This window comes from Schistocerca americana, chromosome 8, assembly GCF_021461395.2.
Source record: "Schistocerca americana isolate TAMUIC-IGC-003095 chromosome 8, iqSchAmer2.1, whole genome shotgun sequence".
NCBI lineage: Eukaryota > Metazoa > Arthropoda > Insecta > Orthoptera > Acrididae > Schistocerca > Schistocerca americana.
The window spans coordinates 31044888-31061936 of record NC_060126.1 but is presented as its reverse complement, the minus strand read 5'-3'; the positions used below and the strand labels follow the sequence as shown (position 1 = coordinate 31061936).

The following is a 17049-nucleotide window of genomic DNA, read 5'->3' as shown; positions in this document are numbered from 1 at the left end:
TACAATCCGACCTTTATCAAAGTCGAAAACGTGATGGTACGCATTTCTCCTCCTTACACGAGGCATCACAACAACGTTTCACCGGGCAACGCCGGTCAACTGCTGTTTGTGTATAAGAAATCGGTTGGAAACTTTCCTCATGTCAGCACGTTGTAGGTGTCGCCACCGGCGCCAACCTTGTGTGGAATGGTCTGAAAAGCTAATCATTTGCATATTACAGCATCTTGTTCCTGTCGGCTAAATTTCGCGTCTGTAGCACGTCATCTTCGTGGTATAGCAAGTTTAATGGCCAGTAGTGTATTATCTACTGATCAATTAGCTAATTTTTTTTTAAAAAGGATAAGAAGAAGAAGACGCACCACCAAGGAGTTATGCAAACTGGCTAGTATCCGTACAGGTATCGACCAGAAAGGCAAATTTGTTAACTTTGGTGACCGATGCATGAATTTGTGACGCTGCAGCGCAGTTTCATCGCGCAGCTGTCAAGGATAATAAACAGGGGACCTGTCGATACAGGGAAATAAAGTCTTTGTGAATTTCATTGCGTACACTCAGTTCGAGAGTAACCATACCTCGCAGCCACACGCGTGAACAATATACGCAGATGTCAGAAGCTGAGAGAGGACGTGCAGTTGGACTCAGAGGAGCCGGCTGGAGTAATCGGCGAACCGTTGGACTTTTGAATAGCGACGATGCCACTATTCGACTATGTTGGCAGGAATGGGTGAACCGTGGCAGAGCACAGCGTCAAGAGAGAAACGGAGACCTACACACACAACAGAACGAGAGGCACTGAGACCTCGGATTCGTCATTGTTATCGGTCTGACGGGAAATTCATGCTTCAATGACCACTAGGCGGCTCACAGAAAGGGGACTGAGATCATGGCGTCCACTGCGCCTGCTACCATTGACCTACTCACGCCAACAAGTTCATTTGCTGTGGTGTCGCACACATTCGGTCTGGAATGTCATTGACTGGGCTTGGGTTGTCTTCACTGATGACTCCCTCTTCGAGATGAGCCTCGATGACAAACGAAGACGTGCCTGGAGAGCCCTGGGCAGCGGTGGGGTACCACCCTGACTGTTGTCACTCGTAATACGGCCCGATAGCCAGGAATTACGGTCTGCGGTGCCATTCCATTTCATAACAGGAGCTCTCTGTCATTCGTGACACCGTTATATTCCACTCCTTGTCCTGCTGCCGTTCTGGCAAGCCATCCTGGGCTTACGTTCATCGGCCGACGTAACATCAACGCCCCCAACCCGCCCCCCCCCCACACACACAATCATTCATATATATACCATACAAGAAGAGAGTTTCTATTGCTTGTGCTCGTGCTTACCAAATTCTACCTCAGCCAGCAGCAAGGGCTCCGCATCTCTCTGCAATTGAGATCAGTTAGAGCATTATGGTGAGGGCCTTCAAACCAGCTCGGCGTTTTGATGATATGAAGCGCGAATCGCATAGAATTTGGCACGATATCCCTCACGCGGACATACATCAACTCTCTCAATCAGTGCCAAGCTGTATGACTGCTTGCATAAGGGCTAGAGGTGGATAAACGCGTTACCGACTACCTCAGTTTGTGAAGCTCTTTCTCTTGAATCAATCAACCAATTTTCTGAAATGGTGATCATTTGTTTGTCTGTGCATGTACATCATATCCACCAATTTCCGTCCCATTCAAATAACGGCTTCGTGGTGCGTCGTTTCTTTTATTTTTTTCTCTTCCTTAGAACGCCCAGAATGTACAAGCGAAACTTAGGACTGGTTCGCAGGGGAGTGTGTTGAGACCCTCGTTGCGAACTTTTGTATGTTAATGACCTGTCACACAATATTCATAGCAACTTCGGGCTATTCGCAGATTATGCATTTATCTTTAATGAAGTACTGTTTGGAAAACTGCTGCACAAATATTCAGTTCGATATTGACGAGATTTCAAAGTGGTGGAAAGACTTGAAACTTGCTTTCAATGTTTAGAAGTGTAGAACTGTGCAATTGACGAAACGAAAGAAACGTAATCTCCTATGACTACAATATCAAAGAGTCACACTCATAATCGGTCAACCCATACAAATAACTCGGTATAGCGATATGAAATGGAGCGACCACATACTCTCAATAGTAGGCAAAGCAGCGGATAGACTTTATTTCATTGGTAGAACACTAAGGAAATGTAATCAGTCTACATATAAAACACCCTGGCAGAGTAAAACTGTGTGCTGGACCGAGACTCGAACTCGGGACCTTTGCCTTTCGCGGGCAAGTGCTCTACCAGCTCAGCTACCCAAGCACGACTCACGCCCCGTCCTCACAGCTTCACTTCTGCCACTACCTCGTCTCCTACCTTCCAAACTTCAAAGAAGCACTCCTGCGGACCTTGCAGAACTATCACTCCTGAACAAAAGGATATTGCGGAGACATGGCTTAGCCAGAGCCTGGGGGATGTTTCTATAATAAAATTTTCACTCTACAGCGGAGTGTGCGCTAATATGAAACTTCCTGGCAGATTAAAACTGTGTGCCGGACCGAGACTCGAACTCGGGACCTTTGCCTTTCGCGGACAAGTGCTGTAAGCTGTGAGGACGGGGCGTAAGTCGTGCTTGGGTAGCTCAGTTGGTAGAGCACTTGCCCGCGAAAGGCAAAGGTCCCGAGTTCGAGTCTCGGTCCGGCACACAGTTTTAATCTTCCAGGAAGTTTCATATCAGCGCACACTCCGCTGTAGAGTGAAAATTTCATTCTGGTCTACATATAGATTGCTTACTGTTACTAGTACTCATATTTAAAACCTTTCTTGCCGATATTTCTACTTATTCTTGTAGGGGAAAACAGTAAGAAAGTCACGTATGAAGGTCAAATCGGGTAGGTTCAAATTTCTGTGACTATTGCTGCCATTTGCTTGATAACACTCAGCACTAATTGCCATCGTCAATTCTTGGAGTTCTCAATAACCGTCAATAGCGGCCATCCGTTGCTATTCCTTCTAGAAATTTTGAAAATTTTTGCTGAAATTTGCGTCGATGTTGGCTCTTCTTTTAGCAGTCTCTCGACGATAAACGTTACCTGGTAGAATTGTTAAGGAACTATTTCACTTAAAGATGTCTTTCATGCGAACATAAACTGTGAATGTGAATTTTAACTTGTGCTATTGTAAATTTTAGCCTCTAAATGCAGATGTTGTCGTGGTCTTCAGTCCGAAAACTGGTTTGATGCAACTCTCCATGCACTTTATCCTGCTGAAGCCTCTTCATCTCCCAGTACCTACTGCAGCCTACATCCTTCTGAATCTGCTTACTTTATTCACCTCTTGGTCTCCCTCTACGATTTTTATCATGCCATTCCCCCCACCTCGCCCCCACTTTCCTCCAAAACCAAACTCGCGATCAGTTGATTACTCAGAATGTGTCGTATCAACCGATCCCTTCTTTTAGTCAACTTGTGCCACAAATTTCTTTTCTCCCCAATTCTATTCATTCCTCCAGATTAGTTACGTGATCAACCCCATTTGATTTTCAGCATCCTTATGTGGCACTACATTTCGAAAGCTTCTATTCTCTTCTTGTCTAAACTGTATATTTCCATGTTTCACTTCCATACATGGCTACAGTCTGAACGAATGCCTCCATAAAAGACATCCAAATACTTTGTATTCGATCTTAACAAATTTATCTTCTTCAGAAACGCTTCTCTTGCCAGTGATACTTACCTTTCATATACTCTCTGCTTCGGCCATCATCAGTTATTTTGCTGCCCAGTTAGCAAAACCCATCTACTCCTTTAAGTGTCTCCTATCACAGCATTAACTGATTTAACTCGATTACACTCCATTATGCTTTTTTTGCTTTTGTTGATGTTCATCTTATATCCTCCTTTCAAGACACTGTCCATTCCGTTCAACTGCACTTCAATTTGCTGTCTCCGACAGAATTACAATGTCATCATCGAATCTCGAAATTTTTATTTTTTCTCCCTGAACTTTAATTCTTATTCCAAATATTTCTTCGTTTGCATTACTGTGTGCTCAATGTACAGATTGAATAACGTTCCGCTGTGGCCGAGCGGCTACAGGCGCTTCAGTCCGGAACTTCGCTCCTGCTGTGGTCGCAGGTTCGAATCCTGCCTCGGGCATGGATGTGTGTGATGTCCTTAGGTTAATTAGGTCTAGGGGACTGATGACCTCAGATGTTAAGTCGCATAGTGCTTAGAGCCATTTGAACCATTTTTGGAATAACGTTCGGGATAGGAATGGCAGATCTACTTTTATAGCATTTATAGGTTTTTGACAGTGCTGACTGGAATACTCTCCTTGTATTTCTGAAGGTGAAAGGAATAAAATACAGGAAGATAAAGGCTATTTACAACTTGTGGAGAAATTAGAAGGCAGTTGTAAGAACTGAGGGGATGAAAGGGAGTGAGACAGGGCAGTTGCCTTCGTAAAGTTCGCTCGGAAACTGTCTGAGATGGACCTCCACTCACCCATGGCAGTGATTCTTGCCACTCTTGAACTCAATTGTCGCTGACAAGGCGTTACGGTCGTCTCTGGTGTTTTTGGGTTAGTACATTTTTTACGACCACTACTTTTATGTCGCGTTACAGGACTGCGAGTAGCACAGCCTTCACCGTAGACAAGATGCAGAATACGCGCTGGGAACGGCAACAAACCGGGAAACTCCACTGTCGGTACGGTAGTGGGCACGACCGAACACAATGAGTCCTTTCCATCATTCCATCAGAAAAGTACAGTTACGAATTAGTAAAGGCATTTTCGTGTAATTCTATTCTTTCCTCTTAAAGTAACGGCCTGTAGCTACTTGAACGACCGCGTTTTTGCAAAATATCCTCGAATTTAATGAAACAAATACGTACAAATGCAGACATGTGGCATGCAATATTGATCTCGTCAAACCTAGATTACTAAACCCTCATAAAATTTAGAATTGAGATTGGGTATAAAACAGGACATTTTGTACTTAATTTTATCTGTAACATACCAATGGATCTCTTATAATGTTACTAACTAATACACAGCGTATAAATTATGACTTCCTTTGATCCTATACGATAGTTTAGTAGCAATGTAACATTTTCCCCGGTTTAGGGTTCTAGGGCTACTGCAGAACTGCGTTTTGAGGTTGGCTCAGTTTCTCTTGTTGGAAAGGCAACACCTCTTTATTTGCTTCGACGTGAACATAGCGCGACCTGTCTCTGTCGCCCTTCCGTATCGCTCATTTATAATGCAGAACCCACACTTTCTGCATTAGAAGCGTACTATATGCACTAAATAAATCTCATTTTGTTACTACCAAAAACTGCTTCCGAAAAAGAAAAGAAATGAAGCCTACATATATTAACTTACCAATGTAATGTCACTCAAATTTTAGCACGTATAACTGTAACCTCCCTGCGTAAGTGTCGGATTTCTGGGAGTCCAGATGATTTCTGATCAGATGCAAAGACACAGGAATGGTACGAGTCGTTGAAACGCTTAATATTAAAAACAGCCGTAGGTTGCACAGTGTTCTTTATTAACTCAGGAACTATGCGTTTGGCCCGGGTAAGGCATCAACGCGTTATCTGAGAAATAAAGCGAGGGCAACGTTACAGCTAACTCGACGTGTTCCTATCTTGGACCACTGTAACAGCAAACTGATGATGAGAAAATAGATTGAAGCGACATAGCAACATACACTCGTGTATGATATCTCACGTAAAACTTTAAAGTGATTCCCAAGAGGCTCGCGTGGAATAGAGATACGATATCAAATGGAACAAACTGAAAACTAGATCTTAAAAACAGCTTCACGTAAGACACCGGGAGCAGGGACCGGTAGAGAACAGAAGTAGGAAACAACATAGCGGAGTTATCTCACGAGCGTTGATGATGACAATCACAGCAGCACAGAACAAGACCACAGGCACAAGCTGTCAATATGGCCCCAGACGAAAACGGCGCCGGGGGCACACAAAGTAGACACGTGTATGAAGAGGGCACGTGGCATTGTCCTGGACTAGTAGGAATGACAACCATTAGGCGGCGCAGTGAGCCGTAAAATAATAACGTACGTAATAACAAACAAATGCAAACGGCATCAGAATAAAATGAAAGTGGATGTAGTTCAGAATGTGTAAGATCGCAAACTATGTTTGGAGGCGTAAACACAGAAGCTCATAGACGCCAGTGCAGTAGGATAAAAGTTTTTATGGTATTTTTATCGGTTTATTCCATTTGGTATCGTACTTATAATTGACGCGTGCCTCTAGGCAGTCACTTTTAAAATTTTTACGTGAGTTGTGTACAGCCTACGACTGTTTTTAATATTAGTCGCTACAAGTTGCTGTATCACCACGTCACGATGGAGTACTTTGTGTGTTGAAATTATTGTCTCATAGCTGTTACGTGAAAACAGACTGTGAAGAAAAATAACGCAGAAAAGAGGTTTGCTAGACACTTGAAATGGGACAGGAGTTTATTGAAGTGCGAATAAGAGTGCTTAGGCAGAATTTGCCAAGATGGGGCAGGCTGGTGAACACCGTTAAAAATATTTGCTAAGTTGCATTTCATGTCATGGAAGGTAGGAGTAGACGGACCGACTAAATAGGATAGTAAAAATCGCGATTTGGAAGAATAGGTGCAGACAGTACGCGTATGCGAGTAAAGAGAATAGGAAAAAGCCTAGAGAACCCTGCTTTACTGGCCTGAAGAATGACGCGGACAGTAGTAAGCCCACGAAGCAAAAAGACTAAAGAGGAAAAGAGCTTATGTTTCGATAAAGAACATAAACACGAAAACATCTGGTGAAGTTAGGTTCAGAGGGTGAGCAGAACTGGGGGTTTTAAAGGTCCCGCTGCTCTCCTGCTACGGGAGGTCAGGTGATGAGCTCTGTGAATTCGTAGTTTCGCAGCTCAGCGCCTCTGCGTTGATCCTGTCATCGCGCACTGCTAGGAAACTTCGGCGCTTCTGTAAGGCCTGCGGTCCGACAGCTGCCTGTATGCGAACATCGCTACGTTGCACCGAGGAGAGATCTTTGATGTGCTCGATAGACAGTTTACCCTCACATTAACACTACATTTCTAGTTTTATGTACGTTATTTCCTTTTGTTGTTTGGTTTCTAGGGCGCTCAACTGCACTGTCATCAGCGCCCGTACAAAGTCCCAATTTTTACACAGTCCAATTTTTTACTCATTCCATTCTAGCCACTCACACGAATGATGATGATGATGAAATGATAAGGACAACACAGACACCCAGACCCCGTGCAGAGAAAATCCCCTACCCGGCCGCGAATCGAACCCAGGACCCCGTGATCCAGAGGCAGCAGCGCTAGCCACCAGATCACGGGCCACGGACTGTTTTTGTGTAGAATAATAACCGCTGCTAGTTGCGACAGAAGGTGATTTTGTTTCACGCACGACCGGTTTCGGGCCTGTGCCTATCTTCAAGTGGTTTACACTCACGTACATGTTTCCACAGTCAGTGTTTAAACCAAAGACAAATAATGTGGTGGTGATGATGATGACGATGTTTTTGACTTAAACAATGTTCTCTAACACTCAGTATGGAAAAATGTACATGAATGTAAACCACCTGAAAATGTGCACAGGCCCGAAACCGAAGGTGTGTTAAATAAAATCACCTTCTCATTGGTAGCGGTTATTATTCTGCACGCTGTAAAGCGACAGTCATGGAGTTCGATTATGGATAAAATACATTTCTTAATGCTACCAGCTTGCAAATACTGAGGAAACTGCAGGCCACTGCTGAATTTTGTCTACGGATAACTTCATCCATAACACACAACGTTTCCAATTTTACTGTGAAAATGCCATGAAAAGCCACTGAACAAACATTTTTATAGAGCGTCTTACGTACTCAGTTTCGAAGTGTAGGGACTCTATACCTTCATGTTGTTGCACTGATTTGCATAATTCTTGTCACCTACGACAATGTAACTTCGTGTCTCGTTTGATAATGGAACTTTGGGTATTCGTAGTTAGCTTTCCTAGAAAGAGACGGTCTTTCTACGTCGGGTAACATAAATTGAGTTAGAAACGCTCCTAGGCAATCTAACTATAAGTCTGCTAAACATATGAATAAGACTGGTAATTGCATAAACGAAATGTCGGAGAGAGGGAACACACGAAGAAACGTAACGAACACGATGACCTGCGTCTACACAAATGCTCAAATATCAATGATATGCGTTAGCTGCAGTTCATCTGAACCATTGTCGTTGATATAGTTTCTTCCTGACGTTGTCTTTAGACGAAAGTAATAAAACGCTGCCCTATTTTATCCATTGTTACAACGCAAATCGTGTTACCGAAGACTTTTCACACTGTGGCAAATAGACAAAGAGACGTTCTAATGCTTTCAACGTCTACAGTGGCAGTTTCCGTGGATAAAATGTATTCCATCCGCCCAATCTTTCTAGCCCCCCTCCCTTTCCCACAGTACACACTCACACACACATACACACATGCACACACACAAGCGTGCGCGGGGTAAGGCGTACACACACAAACACAAGTGCGCGCGCTGTAACCCGTATACGTTACCATTGCGCCAGCAGCACTACAGAAATTTAGGTGTCTGTGGTTTTGTCTACTGGAAAGCGCTGTCGCCGCACAAACGTAACGAATATCATAACGACAAAGGATTTCCACTAGGTTTACTACACGGCAACTCTCTTCATGAGTGGGTAAATGTAACATGGTGCCGTCGAAAAAGGGAAAAAAACAAAAGGCTTATGATACAACAGCGACCGTAAACTTCTGCGGGCTGTCACACCGTTACGACGCACGCCTAAAATCAATTATAGGGACGACAAATGGGAGACCATTGATTTGTTGGTAGTGTTCTGGTAATAGAGCGGTGCATCTGTAAAGGAAACCGGACCATGGTGCAAGTGCGATCTATTATGTGGTACTGTGCCATTGTTTCGAGTCCTTACTAAACAGACATGACAACAGACATACAACTGATTCTGTAGTTCGGTGCTAGGATCCTAACAGGCCACGACATAAACGCGAAGGAGAGATAGAAAAAAATCACTAATGGGAAACCTCTGGAAGGAAGATGACGTCTAGCTAATGTACAGAACCGGTATTTTGAACGGTTCTGCTGGTTACACTGTATGTCACACCGTGTAGGGACCTCTGAATACGCAACCAAATCCAAGACGCTTTTGTTCGCCCTCGTTACGTAATCTTTAAAATATTGTTGCAGAATTCCAGTCCTTAAATGACTTTAAATGTAACATAGCTCAAAGAAGACGACTGGCGCAGCTATCAATGCATGAAATCTTCACACACAGTCCTCTCTCCGAAACGTGTTACTCACACTGAAGAATGCTGGGAGTTCCAAAAAGTCTTTTTTTACGTTTTTGAAGAGGATATCTAGAGGAATAACTGCTTGAGTAAACCTCATCCTGTGACACCTAGTGACAGAAAATATAGGCAGTGACGACAACCAACGAGAATAACATGATGTACTTTAGCAACAGCTATTAATATCGCAAAGAAAAATGCCCTCAATAATATTGCAAGCATCCAGTTGTCTTCATCGCTTGCGTTTGCAGAATTACAATCATCTCATGACAGTCGGGGAGGGAATTCGTCGTAGTGCCTGTGATACACTTAAACCTCTAATAACTGTCATCTGTTCTAGTGTCGCACGTAGATACTCCATTTTATAAAATAAGTGGTGATTTATTTATTTTATGATGGGTTAAATATGTATGAGGTAAGAGGAGTAGAGGTAAAATTTCCAGTCCCATCCATAAATACCAGATCAACGTAGACATCTGAACATGATTTTAAATTCACACTGCCACTTGAAACAAATTCTCTTTTTATGCGTGGAGCGATCTTACAAGTCAGCAGGTCTTGACTACACTTATAGGAAGTGCGACTTTGGCTTTATAATGCGCAGCAAGGAACATTTCAGTTTCCTTGCGTACGTCGCATTTCGGATGACCGGGCTTTGCGACACAAAGCAACGAAAACATATGGCAGAAGGCACATCCAAGAGCTTTCCTGTCACGCCTGTATCTGATTACTAACAAGACAGTACTCTCGAAAGCTATGTACAGATGAAAGAAGAGAATACCTTTTAAGTAAGTGTTACTGATTGAGTGTTCAACTTAGAGCTGTAACTTTAATTCACCCACACATTTTTGATGACTGAAAACTTTCCAGTTCTGTACTTCACCAAATTATTTCAGAATTGATAAGAAACCTGCTAATGTTAATCTCGCTTGAACGTAACAGAATTTTACTGTTGCACGTTCATAGAAGAAAGAAGTTTGACTTTGCAGAAAGGATTATAATTTGTTTCTCTGCTTCATACTACAGGGAATAGCTTTCATTCTGATTGGACGCCTAATCTTACACACTGATAAAGAATGCGAAGGTTTCGTTATGAAATCTTGCAAGTTAATTGGATAACCGATGGAGGATAGAGGAGGTGTGATGACTATGTGGTAACAGTTCCTACACAAACCAAATCAGTCTCATCTGGGAGCAAACAGTGAAAGCGTGGACCCGAACCATGTACACTGATCATCACTAAAATCGTATTCCGAAAGTTGCCGGACTCTTGCTACACGAACAGACCATTCTATCTAAAATATGGTTGCATCTCGGACCACTGTAAAAGGTAACTTGTTCTCCAATATCACGTGATCACGATGGTTTTATCTAGAGTGATTCGCTTCGACGTTTCATGTCGCTTCTTTTACATGACAATGGATTCTTATAGACGCACGGTTCAAAATCTGTTCGGTTTGTACGCTGTGAAACGTGTCCAAATAAATATAGAGCACTGTTAATTATGCATTATTTTATTTTCTTCTGAATGGGCACCACATTCTCTATAAATTTAATGAAAGACGTGATTTCCGCCATGCCAACATGTAACTGAGCTGCAATCAGTCGTGTGTGCTTAATTTATGGATACTTATTTCCCGGTCGCAGGCCAAACTTCATGAGGCAACCGTCAAACGAGGAATTGCCCCACCCACAAATGTCCTGGACCTTGCCCGCCAGCCAAAATTCTATTCTCACATCGCTGTGTACTTTCAAGAGGCAGATACCGATCTCTAAATTACAAGACGTAAAGTGCGCCAGCCGCAGCAGCGGCAGGCAGTGCGTGGTTGACTCCACAGGTGCACGCCAGTAACGGATGCCAGATGATGAAGAAGAAGAAACGGTCTGCGTTCATTTGTAATTGGTTATTTGTGTCCAGCGTTTATCTCTTTCCCGTTTAGTTTAATTCTCAAGGAAGAACCTCATAAATCTTCGTAAAGTGAAATATGCTCTCAGCATAAGAATAAAGAAATTTGAGATGTTTGTCGTATTTGGAGTGATAATATGCAATTCAGTACTGATACATTGAGAAATCACTATTGACAGAAGAAAGGAGGTATTCAGTGGTAAATATATTGATTAACAGTGTGACTGGCTTAAGAAAAAATGGTTCAAATGGCTCTGAGCACTATGGGACTCAACTGCTGTGGTCATAAGTCCCCTAGAACTTAGAACTACTTAAACCTAACTAACCTAAGGACAGCACACAACACCCAGCCATCACGAGGCAGAGAAAATCCCTGACCCCGCCGGGAATCGAACCCGGGAACCCGGGCGTGGGAAGCGAGAACGCTACCGCACGACCACGAGATGCGGACTGGCTTAAGAGCTGGTCAGCATATATACATAAAATTCTAAAAAAAAGGTGTTGTTCCGATGTCGTTTTCATTGATGACTGTGCATGGCAGGTGATTTCTGTTACAGCCTACGAGGATGATTTATCCACACGAGCTGTAAATCAATTGGAAATGCTTAACAAAGGACTCATTTGACGTAGGAGACTGATGGAGACGATTACGTTCTTTAATATTCCTTTAATTTTCAAGATTTCGACGATAGTGACAGCGGAGAGGGAATGAACGAAGCGGAGAAGCAAGTGGCTGAAGAAACGCACTTGTGTCGGGATGAATAGAGGAAGATCCTTACGCAAAAGATGGAGCAGCAAAGGATGACGATCTATCCGTAACTCGTGCCGCGGACGCTGATCTCATTTGAAAGACTACATATAGCGTATACAGCATGTGTTTTTCTCTGTAACTTACAAAACAATGAGTGAAAGGAATATTTATTCAGATACGTAAACGGAAGAAAAATTGTTCTTTCTGCAGATTAATGCACATACTGCCATGTAGCTGATGTAGTTAAACTAACCGTGTACAGACCAGTTTAAATCTAATTTACATCGATTATAGTAAGGGATTCAAAATTTTGGGGACGGATGAAAAATGTTCTACCTAACTGAGTGTGGTAATATCGCGGAATAGTCGTCTAAGAGAGATGCTCAAATGAGTGTCAATTTTCCTGAACGCATAATGCAGTGTGCTTCGTAGACGACCGAAATGGCTCTGAGCACTGTGGGGCTTAACATCTGAGGTCATCAGTCCCCTAGAACTTAGAACTACTTAAACCTAACTAAGTTAAGGACATCTCACACATCCATGCCCGAGGCAGGATTCGAACCTGCGACTGAAGCGCCTAGAACCGCACGGCCACACCGGCCGGCTAAACGACCGAGACACGAGCTGTGAAGTTGCTGGTGCGAGGAAGCGGCTGCGCTCGTCGATGCGCTGTTTGAAAATCATCTGGCTCCTTTTTTTTTATTTCGTCACTATCCGTGGTGGACTGGAGGTGTTTTCTCTGTGCATTCCGACCTGCCCTCTGAGAGGATGCACCCTGGAGACTAACAGAACATGACTTCAGACAGCGCACTGAGAAACGTTTTCGCCCTGTGACACCAGCGACTCTTACATCTCACCCACAGATCTTTTATGAGGCCTCTGAACACCTCACATAAATGAACATCACGATTCGAGAAAGTACATCCAATCACAGCCGATTACGTAGAGCACGTAGCGTCCACACCTAAATCTTTGAACGTTTCTGACTCGGAACTAAAACTGATGGAAATTCAATTTAAATTAATCTGTACCCGGATGATTTAAATACATCAGGTACATGACAGAAAAAAATATATATTGCTCTATTTCAAAAATTATAAATTTTTTGAAAATGGTTAAAAAGGTAAGTTCATACACATTGTAATGGTACTCGAATTACGCAACCATTGCGGCACCTCACCTGAACCTCTCGATACCAGTAATATTCTACTGTGTTTCTGTAGAAGTAATTAACATATTTCTGAGATAACATTCAGATTTGATTTCATTTGTGATACATCGATATGTTTATATTGCAATGATATTATTCTTACGTGTATTCTTTCTTTTGCCACTATGATCTTTGTCGTACTTGTAATTCTGATTTTTGGGCGCGTAAGCGATTATTAGTTGTTAGAGAGTCGGACCTTGAAAAAGTCAAGTCTCGGACGTCATGTTGGAAAGACGTATATTGTAGTCAGCTTATGAAATGTGAACTTACCAGTGAGGAAGATGCTTTCAAGTATGTTTTGTATTGTGAAGTGATGTTTTGTGTGTTACGTGATATTGCAATAAAAGCAATTAAAAGGAAGTTTAACTTAAATTCGGGGTGCTGATTATTTTTTTACGTCACCGTTGTGCTAACTTTGAAAGGTTTAAACTTCAAGAATGGTTTTTCACATCACCATTGTGCTAACTTTGAAAGGTTTAATGTTCAAGAGTGGTTTGTGAAGCGCATCTACAAAACTTTTGAATATAGCAGAATAAAACCTGGGCCTTATTGCATCCGAGCTTGGAATCATCACCACCTAAATTTTCGACGATTGAGCCACGATTTTACAACGAGACCAGCTTGGGAAACACGAAAAGATGAGTGCCTAGTTTATTCACTATTACATGAAATGACTTTATTGTGCTCTAATGACACCTGCCACATAATAACTTTGTTGTTGCCCGAAAACGCATTATTTATCAGCGTGAGCAACACCACAATCATTATAAAAGTTTGACCTTTGTTGTGGTAGGGTTGTTAGAACATGCAGAAACAGTAATTTTTCTTACCTATTTAGGAAAGTAAATGTTCCATTAACTCATTATTTTGTACGTTACAGACAAAAACACTTTATGTGAAGCAGTGTGAATGTGCGGGCTGTGTTGTAAAGAAGATAATCGCGCACTCGCAGCAGCCACGCTCGATGCGAGTGACCGGCCTACTCACCACTTCATCTCGGGGCAGCGGTCTCCGCCAGACGAGGCGTCCGGAGACGCCGGCGGCTGCAGCGCGCTGATTCGCGTCGTGTCGGCGGCGCTGTGACGTCACCACCAGAAGGCACACCTGCTCCGCCGCTGCGCTGAAGCACTCGCGGACAGCTAGCTGCCTTATCACGGGACGGGCTTCGGCACGGAAGGGGCGGGCCTAGGTGGAGCACAGAGGCAGCGGTCAGAGTTGAGCGGTCGGCGGAGTACGTGACAGCGAGCTGTGGGCGGGCACAGTGGAGGCGCAGCCGGAACGTGGGGAGGTCGCCGAGCGACTGGCGCTGCGCTGCCGCCGCCGCCGGCCGGAGGCGCAGGGATGGCGGGAGGTGGGGGTGGGGAGGGGCGCGGGGGGAGCACGCGAGCTGGCGCGCCGGCCAACGCGCTCCCCGTCCAGCCACTGCGCGGCCACCGCGGTCTTACCTGCGGCGCTACACTGCACAACGCCTCCAGGAGTTCACGGATAAAACAACTGAGTACCTAACACACATAACGAATGCCATACTAAAACACCAACACTTCCCCGCCTTTTGAAAGACGGCCGAGGTCCTGATGTTCAGGAAGCCGGGGAAAGACCACAGCCTCCCACAAAATTACCGACCCATCAGCCTTCTGAGCTGGCTCAATAAGATTGTTGAGAAGGTGATTCTCAAACGCATCACTAGGTACTGCATAACAAATGACATCCCGAGACCGGAGCAATTCGGCTTCAGGAATCACCACTCCACAACACAACAACTCTTACGGATCGTTGAACATATAACATATGGCTTCAACATAAACACAGCTACAGGGGCGGTGTTCCTGGACATCGAAAAGGCTTTCGACCGTCTATGGCACAACGGCCTAATTCGCAAACTAAGCGACGCGGGATTCCCCGACGGACTGGTGCGTCTGACACACTCATACTTCACAGACAGGAGTTTCAACACTGACGTGCAGGGATAAAAATCAACACGACACGGTATACACGCGGGAGTACCCCAGGGAAGCATCCTAGGGCCCCTACTGTTTAACCTCTACATAAACGATCTCCCAACCACACATAGCACGACGATGGCAATCTACGCGGATGACACAGCCATCCTCGCGCAAGATTGTAAACCGTCGAACATTACGTCACGCCTACAGACTGCACTCAGAATGGCTGAGCCTTGGTTTGAGAAATGGGGTGTTAGAGTAAACGTCGACAAGTGCCAAGCCGTTCTGTTCACTAGAAGACCGAAGCAACTGCGCAAACAGCGATACTGCAGACCAATTACTCTACATGCAGGACCATGAGACCCGTGAGAAAGTCAAATACCTCGGTGTCTGGCTGAACCGGGAATTACTCTGGGGGGACCACATACAACACGTGACCAACCGAGCTAGCGCGAGGCTCAAACAGCTCTATCCTATGCTCAACAGGCGCAGCAGACTGAACAGAAGGGTGTCGAGGTCCATGTGCATGACACTTATCCGACCCCTGATGACGTACGCAGCTCCTGTCTGGGGATACGTTGTGCCTACTCGCCTGCGCCGTCTGCAGCTCATACAAAACAAAGTACTCAAAATCATAAGCAATACTCCACGATACGCACACATCGAGGACCTTCGCCGGGTATACCGACTTGAGACTCTCACGGAGGTAATCCACAAACTCACCACGAGACTATACAGAAACTCCAGACATTCACAGAACCCGTTTACTCTGAATCTCGGGAACTACGACCACACCCATAGATGGAAACATAAAAGACCAAAAGACATACTTGTAAGGACCTAACATCTATGGCCAAGCATACGCAAACATAACGGTACAGGTGAGTCCCTGTTAATCAGACGCCATTACTGGATATCCAGCTGGAATACACTGCCGAATAACTGGCACCACGCAGGGAAGCCGTACCGTACACTGCATGCAGACACGCTCCACACATCCCCCACACAGTGAGATGATCTATGGCCGATCTCCCACTGCTGTATAACGATCTTGATTGTTTCAGGAATGTAGCGGCTGCAGCAACTGGGATACATCGCCATCGCTTGCCACGGTAATGATGCATGATACCCATACTAACAAATCCAACCTTGCATGGACTACCGCAGCTAGTAAGCCACTACTGCTCTTACTACCCATCCCACTGTCGCAGAGGTTTTTTTCCCACGGAACGAGCCTTGCCACTTTTTTCCCTCTGCTCTTCAAATCGCTACCCTCACTGGCGTTTCGTCCACTATCTATCACCTGGTGGACCGTGTTAACGCGTAGTCTTACCCAGACGCACGGATAACATCACAGCCCAGCATCCTGTGATCCACTTACTAGATAACTAACATGTTTACGGAGGTGACAGTAGAACGTTTGGTTTGGTCACCACGTGCGGGCGTGGAGGGGCCCCATCTCTCTCACACTGCACAACACAAATGGTCACGTTTTGAAAACCGCGTAATTGTCTCCTATTGCGAAAAATTTCGCTCAAAGGTGATTGTAATCTTCTTCTATAGTGGCGCAAAACTGTAGGGCCTTGCAACGTCACCCTCGCGCTCGGCGACACTTCAGAGAGCAAGAGGGCGACATGTCTGAAAGGAAAGGCCGGAGCACAGGTGTTGGTGTGAGCTGTAGGGTGCGTTACTGCTATGACAGTGGCACCAAATTGCATCACAATTCTGCATAACGACCACGTAACTGCAGTGTGCAAAAAAGCATCAGCATCCCTTCATGTCCTACAAAAATATAAAAAAACACTTCTCTTTCGATCTGAAAAAGAAATTAGTACAAACGCTTATACTCCCAATCATTGACTACAGCGATATTATCCTACAAGGCCTCTCTCAGGAAAATTCGCGACC

The 17049-nt window shown here is 44.4% G+C and overlaps 1 protein-coding gene across 4 annotated transcripts in view; it reads right to left on the bottom strand.

Moving 5' to 3' along the window:
• The window catches only part of LOC124545425 (tau-tubulin kinase homolog Asator), a 643583-nt gene extending 629113 nt beyond the window's left edge, over positions 1-14470 (bottom strand). For 2 of the 4 annotated variants that reach the window (XM_047124340.1, XM_047124345.1), the window contains exon 1: positions 14186-14466. In XM_047124340.1, the coding sequence (XP_046980296.1) occupies positions 14186-14193 (8 nt within the window). In that variant the 5' untranslated portion in view covers positions 14194-14466. Of the gene's footprint in view, positions 1-14185 lie in introns of all 4 variants that reach the window. The other 2 variants (XM_047124343.1, XM_047124344.1) reach the window with 2 other exon arrangements.
• Between the last annotated feature and the right edge of the window lie 2579 nt (positions 14471-17049).